General features: G+C 50.1%; 1 protein-coding gene across 1 annotated transcript in view; it reads right to left on the bottom strand.

Moving 5' to 3' along the window:
• Creb3l1 (cAMP responsive element binding protein 3-like 1) overlaps window positions 1–17,481 on the bottom strand; it is a 41,843-nt gene that overhangs the window by 15,417 nt on the left and 8,945 nt on the right. Inside the window, exon 2 of the mRNA NM_011957.2 lies at window positions 4,101–4,329. Coding sequence (NP_036087.2) covers window positions 4,101–4,329 — 229 coding nt within the window. The remainder of the gene's footprint in view (window positions 1–4,100; window positions 4,330–17,481) is intronic.

Here is a 17,481-nt window from a genome sequence, read left to right on the forward strand (position 1 = left end):
TGGGGATGGAACCCAAGCCTTTATCTAGACTGGACCACCACGTGTGTGACATTAGAAACAGTTCAAAGGGTGAGTTCTACAAGACTCAGTGATGGGGGCTCACGAAGGTGGAAGGATGCTTAGGTTTTCCCATGGCAGAGTCCACCTCCTAACACGCAATCATGTAGGGTGTAACTTGTAGTCATGTAAGGTGGAGGTCTTTTGGTTACACCTGGGCTTCAGGGCTTGCATGCCTCAGCTCCCGGTAGGCAATGGGCATCCCTCTCTTCCAGGGCAGTGTTGCAGCAGTAAGGCAGGGGAGGTCGGCTTGCAGGGAGTTGGGTGGAGGAGACTCTGAGGCCTGCTAATGGGCATGGAGCCCGAGAACCCAGCCCTGGGCCACAGGCAGCCCCCAAGGTCCAGGAACACCCACAGTCTTCCCAAATTACAGGGCCAAGCTGTGGGCGTTCGGGAAGCTGTCCCCACAAAGGGCCACAGACAAATTGCCTTAAAAATAGACCTGGGGTAGCTGAGAAGTTGCTGAGCCAGTCAGCAGGGTGGACTGAAACTCTTGTCATCCATCTGCCGTCATCATCTGTCACGGGCTGAGAGGGGCCGCGTCACGCGTCACGTCCCTGCTCTTCCCAGGCTAGGGTCTGAGACCTCATAGAGGTCTAGGAACTTGGCAGTTGCGGAAGTGTGGTGAGCAGCTGGGACCTCAGCTGTCACAAGCCACGGGTCCTCCTAAAACTCCAGAAGGTGTCCCTTCCTTCTTGGCAGGGGGGACAAAAACCAGTTTCTACTCTTGTAGAGACTCTGCAGCACAGTTCAGTCTAAGAGCAGAATGCTCGAAGCTAACAGAGATTCCAGGAAGGCACCGTTGTCTCCCCATTTAATAGAGTGGCCAATCAAGAGTTTACACCCAAGGCCAGAGTCCTCTGGAAGGCAAGATGAGCAAATTTCATTCATTGTTCTAACCACTCCTAGAATTAATAGGAATGTATATTCCATGCTGGGCCCAGAACTGAAAACCTTATGGACGGATATGTGTATGTGTGTGTATGTGTATATACGCATATATATATACACACATATATATGTATACACACACATATATGTGTGTATACACACACACACACACACACACATATATATATATTCATTCTTGTCCAGATCTTTCAGGTACATATTTTTTATCTTAAAAAAAAAACTTTTCCCTTAAGTTCTGTGTGTAAGTATTGGGTGTGGGAGTGCAGGTACTCTCAGGGGCACTGGGGCTCCCTGAATCTGGGGTCACAGGCAGTTGTGTACAGACCTGCTCAGGTGCTGGGGACTGAACTCAGGTCCTCCACAAGAGCAGTGTGAACTCCTTACTGTGGAGCCATCTTTCTAGCACCTGTTTTCATCTTATAATTGAGGAAATAGAAGTCCAGAAAGGTTAAAGACTTTACACAGACACCCGTGAGCTGATGGGAATACCAGGATGCACATCTAATCCTCTTGAGATCTCAACCCTTTTGCAGCCCCTGGAGGCTGTAGACAGAAGGGGTGCAGATTAGAATCAGGGGGTGCTGGTTCTAGCTCTCTGTTCTGTTTGCTAGCGTGAACTAGGCAGCTCTCCTTTTGTGAAGTCCTTATTTTTTTGAGACTGGGTTTCTCTGTGTAGCCCTGGCTGTCCTGGAACTCACTCTGTAGACGACCAGGCTGGCCTCGAACTCAGAAATCCACCTGTCTCTGCCTCCCAAGTGCTGGGATTAAAAGCATGAGCCACCACTGCTTGGCTGTGAAGTCTTTTTTATGGGTCAAATAGGGATTATTAAAGTATTTCTACCTTGTCTGGACATTGTGCGGTACAAATAAAACAAGGAAGCCGCTAATTACCATGGAGACAGACGGTGCTTTGCACACCATGAGGCTGCCCCCAAGGGTAGATGAAGATACTGAGGCTTCTCAAGTTTAAGAGACAGATCTGGGGGCTGGGGAGATGACTCAGTGGTTAAGAGAACTAGCTGCTCGTTCAGAGGACACAGGGTTCAATTCCCAGCACCCACACAGCAGTCTGTGACTCCAGTTCCAGAAAATTTATCACCCTGGTTTGCATGTATGTGATTAACATACCTATGTGTAAGCAAAACAACCATAGGCAGAAAATAAAAACAAATCTAAGAGGGACAGGTCTGTGGTCACCCACCCATAAAAAAACGACAAGATCTGGATTACCTGTCTTAGAGGAAAGGACAGAACAGGCAGTGTTTTGGGATGGAGCAGTGTGGGTCTCAGTTGCTGAGTACCCTTGAGGAGCAGTTTGGAGGCAGAGGGCTGCTTGCTTCAAAGATGGGAGATGGGAGAGAGGTTGCCTCGCTAAGCTCCACTTCAGGAGCCAAAATTGAAACAGGGCACCTAAGTGATATTTTGGGGTATGTCAGTATAAGGAGATGGGAGGTTCTAGATACTCTGTAATTTGCCTATATATTGATGATGATGATGATAATTGTTATTGCTATTATTTTGAGGTAGAGTGCATGCTGGAATCCAAAGCTGTCTTGGAGCTTGTTAAGTAACCAGTCCTGGCCTCAAACTCACCATCCTCCCTGCCTCAGTTTTTTTGTTTGGTTAAGACAGGGTTCTCTGTGTAGCCCTGGCTGTCCTGGAATTCGCTATATAGATTAGGCTGTCCTTGAGCTCAGAGATGTGCCAGTCTCTGCCTCCCAAGTGCTGGGATTAAAGGCTGATGCCTCCCCTGCCTATCGACTTTGAACTTTCTATCCTCCTGTCTCAGTGTCCTATGTAACTGCATTCCATTTTTTAAAAAAATATTTATTTGTGTATAAGTGTCCTGTCTGCACCAGAGGAGGACACCTGATCTCACTGCAGATGGTCGTGAGCCACCATGTAGTGCTGGGAATTGAACTCGGGACCTCTGGAAGAGCAGCCAGTGTTCTTTCCTTTCCTTTCCTTTCCTTTCCTTTCCTTTCCTTTCCTTTCCTTTCCCTTTCCTGTTTCTTTTTAAAGATTTATTTATTATTGTATCTAAGTACACTGTAGCTGTCTTCAGACATACCAGAAGAGGGTATCAGATCTCATTACAGATGGTTGTGAGCCACCATGTAGTTGCTGGGACTTGGTCCCATGATCTTCAGAAGAGCAGTCAGTGCTCTTAACCGCTGAGCCATCTCTCCAGCCTGCAGCTAGTGTTCTTAACTACTGAGCCATCTCTCCAGCCCTCATTTGTTGTTTTGTAGTTTGTGTGTCTGGAGACAAGGTCTCACCATGTAGTCCAGGTTAACCCCAGACTTAGCACCATCTACCCAGCACCCTGAGTGCTGTTACCAACACTCACCTCCATGCTGGGTTGGCTGCAGCTTTGCATTGATTATTGTTGTTGTTTATTTTACTTATTTGATTTTAAAGACAGCGTTTCTCTGTGTAGCTCTAGCTGTCCTGGAACTCACTGTGTAGCCCAGGTTGGCCTCTAACTCACAGAGATCTGACTGTCTCTGACTCCTGAGTGCTGGGATGAAAGGTATTAACCACCATACCTGGCTCTTATTTTATTTTATGTGTGTGGATGTGTATGGGAGGGTTCAGATGTGTGGGTGCATGTTCATGTGTGTTTGTGCCTGTGTAGGGCAAAGGTGGGTGGATATTATATGTCTGGCTCTGTCACTCTCCAAATTATTATTTGAGGCAACGTCTCTCACTGAACCTGAAGTTCCCTGTTTCAGTTAAGTTGTCTGGCTAGCAAGCCTCTAGGAGCTACTTGTCTCTGGGTTTATTCTTCTCCTCTATGCACCTACCCCATGATTATGGGACCACCACTATCTAGCCAGAGGTTCAAACTCAGGTCCTCAGACTTGAGTGGCAGGCACACTGACCTCTAAGCCACCTCCAGCAGCTCCGCAAAAGGCACTGCATTTGTCACAGGCTGTCAGTGACACTGTTGTCTAAGGACCACTCTTTGTGAACTGCTTGTTGCCATGGGTTTGATTTCAGGGGGAACCCGGCGCTGTACCCTGCTGTAAGGGGCTTGTGGGCAGATGCTCTGGGAGTCTTGGGCTGCAGATGCCCCCTCCCCATGTCCAGGAGCGTCTTTCTTCCTCTTGAGCACTTTCCCATCTTACCTTGAGTGGTGTCCTCCATCTTGACAGGCACAAGGGGGCTCTGGGGTGCAGAATCCCCACTCAGGGAGTAGCTGTGCTCAGCCTGGATGCCTGGAGCGGGGGAGTCCAGTTCCATGTCCAGCAGAGCACTCTTCTCGTCCAGCACAGGGTCATCAAAGAAACTGCTGAACAGGTCATTGGAGAAGTCCTCCATGTTCTCCACAAAGTGGTCCAGGTGCTCCGGGAAGTGCTGGGGAGGGAAGGGAACCTCAGTGAGGCTTGGAGAGGGGGGACAGGTGCTGCTGTGATGGGCACCTCTTCATTCTTTTCTTCCTACCACTCATACTATATGACACCATATCATGACACTACTACCCTCCCCATGACCAGTGTACCAGGACACTGTCACCCACCCGGTGACCAACATCACTCATCACTGGCTTTAACTTTTCTTTCTTTCTTTCTTTCTTTCTTTCTTTCTTTCTTTCTTTCTTTCTTTCTTTCTTTCTTCCTTCCTTCCTTCCTTCCTTCCTTCCTTCCTTCCTTCCTTCCTTCCTTTCTCTCTCTCTCTCTCTCTCTCTCTCTCTCTCTCTCTCTCTCTCTCTTTATTTATTTTAATGTATGAGTGCTCTGCTGCATATATATCTGCCTGCCTGAAGAGGCCACCAGATCCCCCTATAGATGGTTGTGAACCACCTTTTGGTTGCTGGGAACGGAACTCATGACCTCTGGAAGAGGAGCCAGTGCTCTTAGCTGCTGAGCCATCTTTCTTTCTTTTTATTTAAACATTTTTGTTGTTGTTGTTGCTGGGCATGTGGCCTTTGCCTTTAATTCCAGCACTCAGGAGGCAGAAGCAAGTGGATCTCTGTGAGTTTGAGGCCAGCCCAGTCTATATAGTGAGTTTCAGGACAGCCAGGGCTATGTAGAAAGACCCTGTCTCAAAAAACCTTTTTGTTATTATCATCATTATCATTATAATGTGTGTGTATGTGTATCTGTGTGAATGTGTGTGTGAATGTGTGTGAATGTGTGTGTGTGTGTGTACATGCATGCCACTGCCTATGTATAAATGTCAGAGGATAACTTTGTGGGTTGTTTCTATCTTTCCATCTTTAAGTGGGGTTGGAGGATCTAATTCAGGCTGCTAGGCACATGAGACAGGTGCCTTCACTCACTGAACAATCTCACAAACTTCCTCACCTTTAAATTTTTTATTTATTAAAAAAAAACTAGCATCTGGAGAGATGGTTGAGCAGTTAAGACCACTGGCTGCTCTTGCAGAGGACCCATCTTAGCTTTAGTTCCCAGTACCCACACAGTGGCTAACAACTATTTTGTAGGTAGCTCCAGGTGATCTGATGCCTCCTCCTGACCCTCCACTGGCACCAAGAGCACATATAGTGCACATACAAACATGCAAGCAAAACACTCATACTTATTAAATAAGTAGAAACACATCTTATTTAGCATACAAAATGTATGGAACTGGAGAAACCAGGTGACCTCTGGCCTACACACACACACACACACACACACACACACACACACAGACAGAGAGAGAGACAGAGAGAGAGACAGAGAGAGAGAGAGACAGAGAGGGAGATGCAGATAGACATACAGGGCAAAAGTCACAAATACTATCTATGAAGAACATAGGGTTCAGTAAATGCAATGTAGCCCAGGAAACCTTGTAATTCTGTGGTTCCACACACCTTGATTTTTTTTGGGGGGGGGGGAGAAAGCTATTTATTTTTATTTTAGACATCTGAGTGTTTTGTCTGCATGTATGACTATGCACCTTGTGTATGCCTGTTGTCTGTGGAAGTCTGAAGTGGGCATTGGATCCCTTGGAACTGGAGTTACAGATAATTGTGAGCCCACATATGAGCACGGGGAACCAAACCTGTCCTCTGCAAGAACAGCCAGCAGTCTTAACTTCTGAGCCATTTCTCCAGCCTTTCCTACCAATGGGATCTTTGATACCGTCCTGGAAGTCACTAAGTAGGGATAGGCTAGTTAGCTCTGCTGGAATCCACCTGTCTCTGCCTCCCCATTTGGAGGTTATAGGCAGGCTCGACCATGCTCTTTTAAGTGAGCTAAAGGGCGCTAAGGCAGGTCCTTATGAATTTTACTGACTGAAGTAGGGAATGACAGAAGCCCTGAGTAGGAAGTCCTAGTGAATGTGTGTTGGCATGAGCACAGCCACAGCAAGGCCTTCAGGACCTCAGACCCCTGGGACAATTGACAAAGCCTCATGAGAAATGGCAAAGCTTTGCTTGGGAGCCCAAGTATGTGAGCTCATGAGTTATTGATCAGTGCGTGCAAAGACTGGCAACTGCAGCACCCTTCTGAGATTGCTCATGTCCAGAGTCTTCCCATTCAGACTAGAAGCCCTCCCACTGTGCTGTAGCTAATTACCGAGATTTCAGGTTACAGCAGGATACCATGGTAACAGAACCCAACTGGACCCCACCCAGCCTGTATGTGTGTCTGTATCTGTCATTTCTTCATTCTTCAATGTCCCTAGTTGGAGTTTTGGGGCCCAAGTCTGAGCTATGTCCCAACCCAGTACCTGTCTGCTTTTCTTTTTATTTTATGCAAATTACTATTTTATTTTATGTGTATGAGTGCTTTGCCTGAGGATATGTATGTTCACTCCATGTGTGCCTTGTGCCCTTGAAGAGTGAGCCAGAGACGACTTTGGATCCCCTGGAACTGGGGTTACAGATGACTGATAGATTTTATGTGGGTACTGAAAACTGGACTTGGATCCTCTGCAACAAGTGCTCTTAATGGCTGAGCCATCTCTCTAGCCCTCGTGTCTGCTTCTTTGAGACAGGGTGTTGTTAAGTAGTCTAGGCTGGCTTCAAACTCATGATCCTCCTGCCTGAGGCTTCTGAGTGCTGGAGTTTCAGGAGTCTACTGCGCCCCTCTCAGGCTGTTCTCTATCCTGAGGCATCAGGCTGTGGGGCCGCCTCACGGAGGCTTGCGTCCTGGCCTCAATCATTCCAGCTGTTGACTCAGTCTGTGTAAGCAGCAAGTGGTGACTCACTAATGTGTTATGAAATCGATTCAGTGGGTCGTGACCAGAACTTAAAAAAATATACTTAGAAAATTTTTCCTTGACACACAATAACTGTACATATCTATGGGGCAGACTTGGACATTTCATTACATGTGCCAATGCACAATGCCCAGACCAGGTCAAGGGGGCATAGCCATCAGCTTAAACACATATACTTCTTTTGTGGGGCACTGAAATGCTGTCTCCTAGCTATTTTGATATATATAATTAATCATTGTTGACCACAACTTCCCTACTGCAAAGCATTAGAACCAACCCCTTTGCCAGCGTATCCCTGACCCCACTGCCCCCTCTCCCCAGCCCCCATTTTCTCTGCCATTCCTAGCCCCTAGGAACCACTTTTGTGCTTTCTCATTTTACCACATACAGGTAAAAGTATGTTTTTTATTTTCATCTGGGGCCTTGTGTATGCCAAGCAAGTGCTTTATAAAGTCTAAGTTAAATAAACTGGCCCCATGTCCATGTGGGCATTTATAGCCAGATTTTAAGAAAAAATAGCACAAAACAAAATACAAAATAAGTAGAAAATATCAGAATCCATCAAACATACTGAAGTAAAAACCCTGGCAAACTATTAATCTCAGCTATATGTATACTTGGTACAGATGTCAATTTTCTTTTTCAGAAATAAACAGACAAAAGCTTTGACCATGATTGTGGGAAAGCTAATTAACCCATGTTTTAACCTCCTCTGTGCATAGTGGGGCTAATTATAGTTTCCATTGCTAAGACTATTGTGGGGAATAAGCCAATCCATATGAGTAAAGGTTTAGGATAGTCCCTTGTACAGTCATAAGTCAAGAAAAGTCATATCATCAATAAAACACTCCAGGGCCAACACATAGTAGGTGCTTTTTTTTCCTCTTGAAGAGTCATTGATGTGCAACACAGTGTTACTGTTGTTCATGTGCACTAGCTGGTTGGTTGAATGAGATTGGGCCAGGGTTGCTCCAGGCTCTGTATTCCACCTGGAGACTGTGAAGGGGATTGGCTCCAGGACCAGTCATTGGCTTTCTGCGTCCTGAACTATTAGGACACAGGCAGGGATGAGCAGTGCCTTCTGCTTCAGGATAAGGCTCAGCAATGGATGTGTGGTTTTTCAGGAGCAGGGAAGGCGCAAGAGTCTGGAACCATAGAGACCTGTTCTCAACTCTTCCACTACTTGCTGACTTTTAAAAACTTCTCTATAGCTCCTACTCCACAGCATTGCTATGGGGATCAAATGTTGGTTAGACTCCTGGTACCCACCTCATATGATTATGAGGATGCTATGGTTGAGTGCACGAAGCACTCAAAACAGCATGTGGTAGGTAGTATGTATGAAACACTTGGTAGTTAATAGCAGCCCCTAAACTCAGGCATGAGCTTGGACTCTATAGAGGGAGGTGGTTTGAGGTTCCCCTCTGAGCAAGTGTGACAAGAAACTCCAGGGCAAAACGAATCCAGAGACACCATTGGTATACTCTGGGCTCCCATTTCTCTTCTTCCGGGATGCTTCGTCATTATTTTATATTTTTCTTTTTACTTAAATTTCCCCAAGTGCTTTCATGTATTCCAACTTCTCCATACCCTACGGTGGGCGACCTTGAATTTCTGATCCTCTTGCCTTCACGAGGTACTGGGATGGAACTCAAGGCCTTGTGCATTCTAGGCAGTAGCCCTTACCTACTGAGCCACGCCCCCAGCCCTTGCACCCGTTTATTACACCCCAAGGAGCAAAGGCATTGCTTTACATTTGATGGGCAGGGCAAACAGAGCCAGACAAAGCCAGAACGTGCCCATGGTCCCTCAATACCCAGACCTTCCCCTGCCACCACACCACACACCTCTCTGTTTGGGACTCGCCTGGCTGATGCCAGACTATATTCCTGGAGACAAGTCTATGCTTTGTTCACCTGCTAGCCACTCATTCAGTAGCGGTGCAGGGGTAGGGCCTTGCATCTCAGAGTAAGGCCACTAGTGTTTTAGCTGTTCAGTAGAGTCTGGGCAGTGCCGTACAAAGAGCTCAGGGTCTGAACAAGTCTCTAGAACAACTGAGAACCTAGACAGAAACGCTTTAGGGATGTATGATCCATTCTAACGACCATCATCCCAGGCCATGATTGAGAGGTTCACATCCGCAGCAGAACCAGGCCATCCCACCTGGGGGCGCTTCCTTCCAGCCGAACTCGGGGATTGGGATGCGGTGATGGTGGTGGTGGGGCGCTCTCCAAGGCTGCGGTGGGGCCCAGGGGAGGGGGTTGCACAGAGCTGGAAGAGCCATGAGTCAGCGGCCACGGTATTTCTCCAGCAGCTGCTCCGCAGGCGATAAGAGTTTGCCAACCCCCTTCCCGGGGGCCTGGGAGAGAAGAGCCAGCCCCCTCCAGCCTGGGTTAGGGGTCCCTGAAGGTTTTCCAGTTTTAGGAAAATAAGCGAGGACCCTCTTTGGGGGTGCCCGAATGAACTTGCTAGGGGGCCTCAAATGGCCGGGTGTTGTGAGACACCCCCCACCCCACCTGCTAGAAACAACAGCCAACGCTCAGCAGGCTGGGAGCGGTGGGAGCCAAGTGGAAGAAGAGGGCGGCCAAGGGGCAGGCAGGGTGGGGTAGAGGAGCTCCCGCGCTCATTCCTCCCTGTCCCAGGTTCCTGGAGTGCTGGGTGGATGGTGGTCCTGTCACATAGCACCTAGACGCATCAGCCTCTCATGGGAGCATTGCCACCAGTAGCTGCTCACTGAATAATGTAGCCTACTTCCATCTGATGTCTGGCATTGAGCCGGCATCTCAGTTATGCTGTGAGACAGCAGGAACCCGAGAAAGTCAGTGGTCTATGCCCCTCAACTCATTTGCTAACAAGAAAGCTAAAATCCAGAAAGAGCAAGCCATTTACCCACAGTCACAAGGCGTGTCACTAGTATTTCGGATGGGGTTCTCCGCAGCTCTGGGATTGAACTGAGGGTAAGGAGGTTTCCCTTATGTTCTATACCCACCTCCCTCCATCCCCGTAAAGCTCACTCTAGAGATTTCAAACCTCCCCATCTCTGGCCCTGGTCGCTCTCGCCCGCTATAGAGCCTTCCTCCAGCTCACACAGACACACAAGAATCATATTTAGGCTGTCTGATGGAAATAGGGGGTGGCGCTGGGGGGCGGGGGAGGGGGGAGGAAGGCCGGTGGCCAGGAGTTCACAGAAGGCTCACGCCAGCGTTTGAGGGGGCGGGGTGTTCTGTTAGGGTGGGCAGTCTTGGGGGGGGTGCCATTCCGTACAGGCAACGGGGGTGGGAAGCCAGAGAAGGAGGCACTGGAGATATTTCCCTCCTCCTTAAAGACTTTTTCCTACACTTGTGCCAATATCAGCTCTTTCTCGGCCGCCACGGGCAACAGGCGCCGGTTCCACTCCCTGGAAGGAGAGGTCCCCAGACCTCCGGCTCTCAGGCCGGCACCCTGCCTCCCCGGCTGCTGCTTCTCTCCTTGGCGCTACAGCTCAGCCGCCCGCCCTTTAAATTTTAGGGGTGGAGGGAGCCCTGCTCGCTCAGTGCTGCAGTTACGTGGCTTAATCGGCCTCTTGGGCCCCGCCCCTCCCAGGAATCCCGCTTGCCATTGGTGAGAGCAGAGAAGCTCCTGGCCAATGATAGGAGGCTGCGAGCCACCGCCCGCCTGACCAGGAACGCGGTTGCGCAGAGTAGGATCCTAGACCTGGAAGCTTGCTACACGGGGGAGGGGGGATATAATCAGTTCTTAGTTTGTGTCTGGGGCAGAGCTGAGATGGCAATTCCACGACCCTAATCAGTCGTGTGGCCACTCGCGATGATAGGCGAACGGAGAGAGAGCAACTCACTTCCAGCTCTGCCCCTCCGCTCCTTCCAGTAATCTTACCATGGGGTGGCACGAATGGAGCCCCAGCCAGCCCCTCGTGTGAGAGGAGACGTTCCCAGGGTTGTACAGACTGAGCTCTTTCTTTCCTTAACCCTTGCAAAGGGGTCACTGCAGACAGTGAAAATATCTGGACGCAGCGGTCAGCTGTGGTATACGTACAAGCAGCCACTGTGCATCTCTTTCCCCTAGACCTGGACCTGGTTCTCTGATGCCTGCACTGGTGCTCTGGTTTCTGCACCAAACCCTGATCCAGAGAGATTCAGCCCGTGCTGCGTGGGAGAGACCTAAGTTGGTCCAGACTGAGATGTGGGATCAGGGGTGGGGGAAATCCCCTGCGAACTTTCCTTCTGAGAAAATAAGCTCTGGGAAGAGATGGGAGGGGAATCCTCTCACATTTCCCTCGTTCTTTTCCCAGGGAGGGCAGCAGACGCCTCTTGTCCCCTAACACACTGACCCACACATTCCCGGACGGTTACTTGCCTAGTGATCACTAGATAATTGCCTCCATTTCAAGCCCAAAGGCCACTGCTGTGAGTCACTGCTGTGTCCAGTGTGGGTGGGAGTTGGGTGAGGGAAACTTAAGACTGCCCAGAGATATGGGCTTCTGGGTCCCCAGTTGTCAGTAGATCTCCTTGTCCTTAAACATCACCATCCAGGTATTTGGGGGCCCTAAGAGACTAAGAACTTGTCTTCTAGAGACAGGCTCTTGGCTGCCTGACGAAAGGGCATAGATACTGAACCAGAACTCAGGAGGCCCCAGATGGAGAGCCCTACTTGGCTCTGCTCTGAGGTCCAGGCATGGTCAGGTGGTGTGCCCAGGTTTCTCCTGGGTTACTGTTTGTGTTCCCCCTGAATTGAGCGGTCAGGGTCAGAAGTCAGCTCCTTCTTTGTTTAGCCTTTCTGGACCTAGAAGGGATAAAGTCTTCCTAGAGCCCTCCTGGCAGGTGTGGGAGTTACAGGGAGTCTGCTGCTCTAACCTCCTATCAGGCCCTCTTCCTACAGGCCAAGGAAGGGCTGGTGCTGGGTTGACCTGTTTTTCCCTTATTCAACGATTAACCATGAAACCTAAATCCAAATACACAGGGCTGCTTCTGTGAGTGCACATGTGTACACTGCATCTCAGAGCTGGGATGGGAGGGACCTTCCACCCAGGGAATCTCCATTTCTCTGACATGACACAATGAGAGATACAAACCACCCCTACCCCCACAACTGATACATTGAGATTTGTCTTGCACAGGGTCTATCATATGTATATTAGTACTCCACCCATAGCACCCCAGTTTACATAGAGGGACACTACCAGACAGTAACACAAGCCCAATGAGAAACTCATCAGATAGGGTCAGATGGACACCAATTCAAAGAATGTCGCTCAGAGGTTAGAGCACATGCTATGTATGCATGAGGCCCTGGCTTCTATCACCAGTACCATAACCCCACCAAAGGCCAGGTCTGGTGATGCATACCTCTAATCCCAGCACTTGGGAGGCAGAAGTTGGTGGATCTCTATGAGTTTGGAGCCAGCCTGGACTACACAGAGAGACCTAGCTCAAAAACCAAAACAAGAAAAACACAACAGGAGAAAGACAGTCACGGCCACCACACTCACCATCTCACACCCTCCCAGGCCTAAAAGATGAGCAAGCTAAGCCCGAGAGTCATGTGAGCCCCAGCAAGAGAAGGTTTGGGAGTCCTAGCTTGTTTGACACTGGGACAGTCACAGCTGGATTTGAGGATTGGCTGTCACGGAGACTGGAGCGGGGTTTGTGCCAGCATATGCTGGAAAAATAAGCTGGCACCCACTGCAGGCTTCTTCTAAGCCAAGGAAGGTCCTGAGAGGGCATATACCACCTCCGCAATCCCTGCTTGGTAGTCTAACCACCTACTTTTTCCTGGGTAGGCTAAAGGTCCCCCACGTTCCTGGCCAACCCCTGCCATCTTCTAACCAGGCGGCTCCTATGCTGTGGCCCAACTCTGAGGCAGGCGCCAGGCACTGTCTGGACAGGAGGAAGCTATGGCAGTGAGTGGCACTGCCCAGGGTTCAGATTAGCTGTGACTGGCACCACTGAGGGATGGCAGCTCATGGTCTGGCCGCTGAGGAGGCTGGTCCATATGCAGTTGCCAGAGAATGCCTTCGGGACAGCTCAGGACACTGAAAACCAAGAGTTAGAAGTGGCCCTGGGGACCTCTGGAGAATAAGCAGGCAGTCACCCCCATTACCCATCACGTACCCACTCATCCGGCCTTTACTGTTCATCTACTTTCAGTAAGAGTTCGTAGTAAAAGCTCATTTTTCTATGTTCAGCTCTGCAGAATGAGAGATGAGCAAGCAGGCCTGTATCCCATTCTAGAAAGACTTTCTGATATTTGGAAGTGTGATCATTTTTTAGAGCTGTGATCTACTAAATCCTAAAACAACTATGCCATTCCCAAATTTACCCATGACTCGCAAGCGCCCTGGACTAGTCTGAGCTCCATAGGGTAGCTTGGAATGATCATGTCGCCTCTGACTAGCTGTGCCGAATCCTGCCCTCAACCCCTTTTCAGACCAAGTCCTGCTGATTCGTCCAGGATGACCTCAAACTCGTAATCCTCCTGCCTTAGTCTCCCCAGTGTCGGGATTATAGGCATGGAGCCTGCCAGGCTCAGCTCTCATGGGTATAGCCAATGCATTGCATGCTCATGTAGAACACAGGCGTTTGGAGACTGGCTGAGCAGGTGAATGAAGGCACGTGTTAATCAGCTAATGGACGGAGGCTGCTCCTTCCGTAGTAGAGCGTCCAGGAATGAGTGTCCTGAATTCTGCTCTGCTGCCAGCCTGCTCCTGCTCTAGGCAGAGTTTCCACTGGCTTGGACTCCCTCCCTGGGTTCCTCCCTGGGGAGAGGGGGATATGCTATACCCATTTTTCACATTGGTCTGGCCTGAAGACTTTTTGTGTTTAAGCCAAGACAGACCGGTTCTGTAGGGTCCAGAGCCCCCACTCAGTGTTGGAGAAGCCCAGGCCAGGTCTTTGAGTATACATGGGGCCTGCTGGGCAGCTAGCTGGCTGGATCCCCTCTCTTTTGGGTCCTGACCAGCTGGAAGTCCTGCTAGGCTGGAGCCTAGCGCTTGGCTCTTGCTGCAGTTCTGCTGGCCTCTCCCCTCTCCTCGGCACAGTCACCGCTCAGTTTCTGGCTTCCTCAAGGCCCAGCCTGTCTGAATCGTCCTCAGGTTTTATTTTTGGAACAACTGGCATTTTCTCTCCTTATATCCTCCCTTCCTTCTGGGAAGGTGTAGGACCCTTGGGTTCCACTGGGGATCAGGCTATGGCTTCAGTGCCTGGATTCTGGTTCCCTCTAGAACTTCAAAGGGAAACTCCTAACCCAGCAGATGCACCCAAGCCAGATGTTCTGCCTTCTTTCCCCACCCAGTGTGTGACTAATGCCTACCCTTGTCCTTCTTGAAGAGCATAGCTCTAGCCAAAAGAAAACATAATTTGAAGCACCTTAAGGCCCACCTCCTATCGTTGTGGGGAGTGGTGTAGTCACGATCATAAACAGAGAGACAGACAGGTCTGATTCCAACCTTGGTCTGCTATGTGCTGTGTAGCCTGTGCCAGGCAGTTAACCTCTCTGAGCTTGAGTCTCAGTTATGAAGCAGGGGGACTTCTATCTACAGCCTCAGGCTGCTAGGAAAAGGGAACAAGAAAACATCTGTAAAGTGCGTCAATAGTGCAGGGCACACAGAAGGTGCTAGTTCAGTGTTAGCCATGGCAGGTGAAGAAAATGGAGGGCCAGGGATGGAGTGGACTTGCCAAGGGTCATATCACTCACAGCAAGCTGCCTTGAGAGCATTATGCATCTCTCTCTAGCTTCCTTTCAAGGAAGAGACTGGCAGGAGCTCTAGGAAGGACGCTCTTGAATCAGTCAGAGAAGCGAGCCCTCAACCTTCCAGGATGGCTCCCTAGTACCCTAGTCAGGCCCTCTCCAGTCGGCCATTCTTTCCTCTATTGCAACATTGTTTGTTTTGTTTTTCTCTCTGGGTGCCTGGAACTCAGGTTGCAGGGGCCTCAGAACTCAGTCCCATGGACTCCAGGCCAGTAGGACTCTGCGAGGGGTGGGGGAGCACTAGGTCCTGCCTGACATCAGAGTAGAGAAACTGGAGCAACTCTCAGGCCAGCTGGGGCTCTTCCAGCTCAGCCAGATGTCTCAGGAATGTGCTGAGCTGGGGACTACCTCTCATCCTCCCTCACCACACCCCACCCTTACGCTGCATCTGCTTGCTCTGGCTAGGCCTCAGCCCCACCCCCCTGCCCTTTCTCATCCTATTCTGGAGAGCCTGGCAGTTCCTCTCACCACAGTCCAGCCCCCCAGTCTTCTGGAGGGGGTGTCAAAGGCAAAGGTTCTTTGCTCCGCAGACCCCTGCGGGTTGGGTTGACCTTGCGGGAGCCCAGGCTGTCTGGGAGGGGAGAGTTCTGAGTGCCAGACCCCAAATGTGGAACTGATTTGCAGTGCTGGAGAGAGAGGGGTGAGGGCTTTGGGGCGGCAGAGGGTAGGGCTGGGCGTCCACTCTGGGAGAAGATCTCAGGCATCTTGTCCCAGCTGAGGGCTGGGAGAGCCAAGGGGTGCTGTGCCAGGCTGGGCTTGGCTGAAGTGTGGGATTCAGAATCTTCCAGTCCCCCGGACTTCACAGGGACATGCTTTGTCTAGCATCGGAGGGGTCTGAGTTCCTGGATGGGATAGGGGAATCCCATTAGAGTCCTGAGCTTGGGCCATGAGACAGGGCATTGGTTGGGAGAGACCCCAGCTCTAAGTAGAGACCACTTATCCTCCTGCAAGGGTGGAGTTGCCTTGGATTCTGGTGTCATGATGAAAGGGCCTGGGGACTGCTGCTTCTGACTGGGGGTAGGGGTGGGGGAGGAGGTGTGAGGTGGGGACAGAGTCACACCAGGTCATGGGGTCAGTGGATGGGGGGCTGTGATTACAAGGCAGGAGGAGAAGGTCCTGACTCACTGCTGTCTCGTGCTACCTTGGGCTTCCAGAAAACTGTTTCCTCTTGAGGAAAGCCCCTAATCATTCAGACAGACAGAGATCTAAGAAGTCCTAATGAATTCTAGATCTCCTAGTACCAAGACAGGTCACAGTTACTGGGGCCACCACCTGTCCAGGCCAGAAGTATCACGGGCTCCCTGCTTTCTGTTGAAAAAAATCTGCACTTCCTAGAATGGGATCAAAGGTGTGAGATAACGGATTTCACAGGAGAGTTAGCCCCTCTTCCCCTCTCTCCAGCTTGTAAGATTGTCACTTCCTTTGCTTATACCCTGTGCCTGGAATGTTCTTTTATCTTCTCATCCTACCCCTCCCATCCTCCAAGATTCACCTCACAGGCTGCTTCCTCCAGGAAGCCTGTCCAGATCATTCAGCTCCAAGAATTCTTTCTCCTGTGCAACCATAGTGTGCAGGCTGCTGGCTACCGGTTAATGCCGTGCATAACTCTATACACAATGGGACCCAACTCTCCTTTTAAATGGGAACACTGAGCACGGAACCAGTTAGAAGTCCTCACAGTACAGCTGACAGTAATAATAATGGCGAACATGCGGGTGACGGCCCCTCCTCTGCTTCTTTGCCTTCAGAGTCTCATTTAGGCTTCAGAAAATAAAGTAGATACTATCAGAGCCATTGCCTTACAAACCAGGAAACCAGGGCGCACAGAGGGAAATCCTGCCCAGCGTTGTGCTGCTTGTAGTTGGTCAAACCACAGTTGAACCCAGTTTTGACACTAGAAATTGTACTTTAGTGTCTGTGACATCACAGAATGGAGGTGGGTTCCTGTTAGTACAGTGCTGTGTACAAAGTATGGGCCCCTGCTCCAGGCATGGAGTCTACACCCAGGGCCCAGCTCTGTTCCTTCCCTGGCTTTCCAGATCCCTAGAAGCACAGAGCTCTGAGGCCTGGGAGCTTAACCCAAAGAAAGGGGCTTCTATCCAGGTATGGTGTTGCAGGCTTGTAATCCTAACTATGCAGGAGACTGAGGCAGGAGGATTACAAATTCAAGGGCCTGCCCAGACTACAGAGTAAGTTCAAGGCCAAGTCTGGGCAACTTTGATCTTGTCTTAAGATTTAAAAAGGGAAAAGAGGGCTGGATCCAGCTGAGTGGCAGAGCACTTGTCTAGCATGAACAAGGCCCCGGGGTCCATCCTCAGTACACATATGAAAGCTTCTACCTAGATCTGGAGAAGGTGATTTGTCTCCCCAAGGGCAGTGGTGCCCAAATGTTGACATCTTTCTTCTCAGACCATGACAGCATCAGATTGAAAGCAGCGGCAGCAACTGTGTCCTGCAGAGGGCACTGTGCACGGCTCTGCACAGGGCCCTCTTCAAGAATTCCTAGTTAGGGGCCAATAAGATGGCTAAGCTGGTAAGGGTCCTTGACCCCACAGTGCACGTGCACACACACACACACACACACACACACACACA

The sequence above is a fragment of the Mus musculus genome, chromosome 2, assembly GCF_000001635.26.
Source record: "Mus musculus strain C57BL/6J chromosome 2, GRCm38.p6 C57BL/6J".
NCBI lineage: Eukaryota > Metazoa > Chordata > Mammalia > Rodentia > Muridae > Mus > Mus musculus.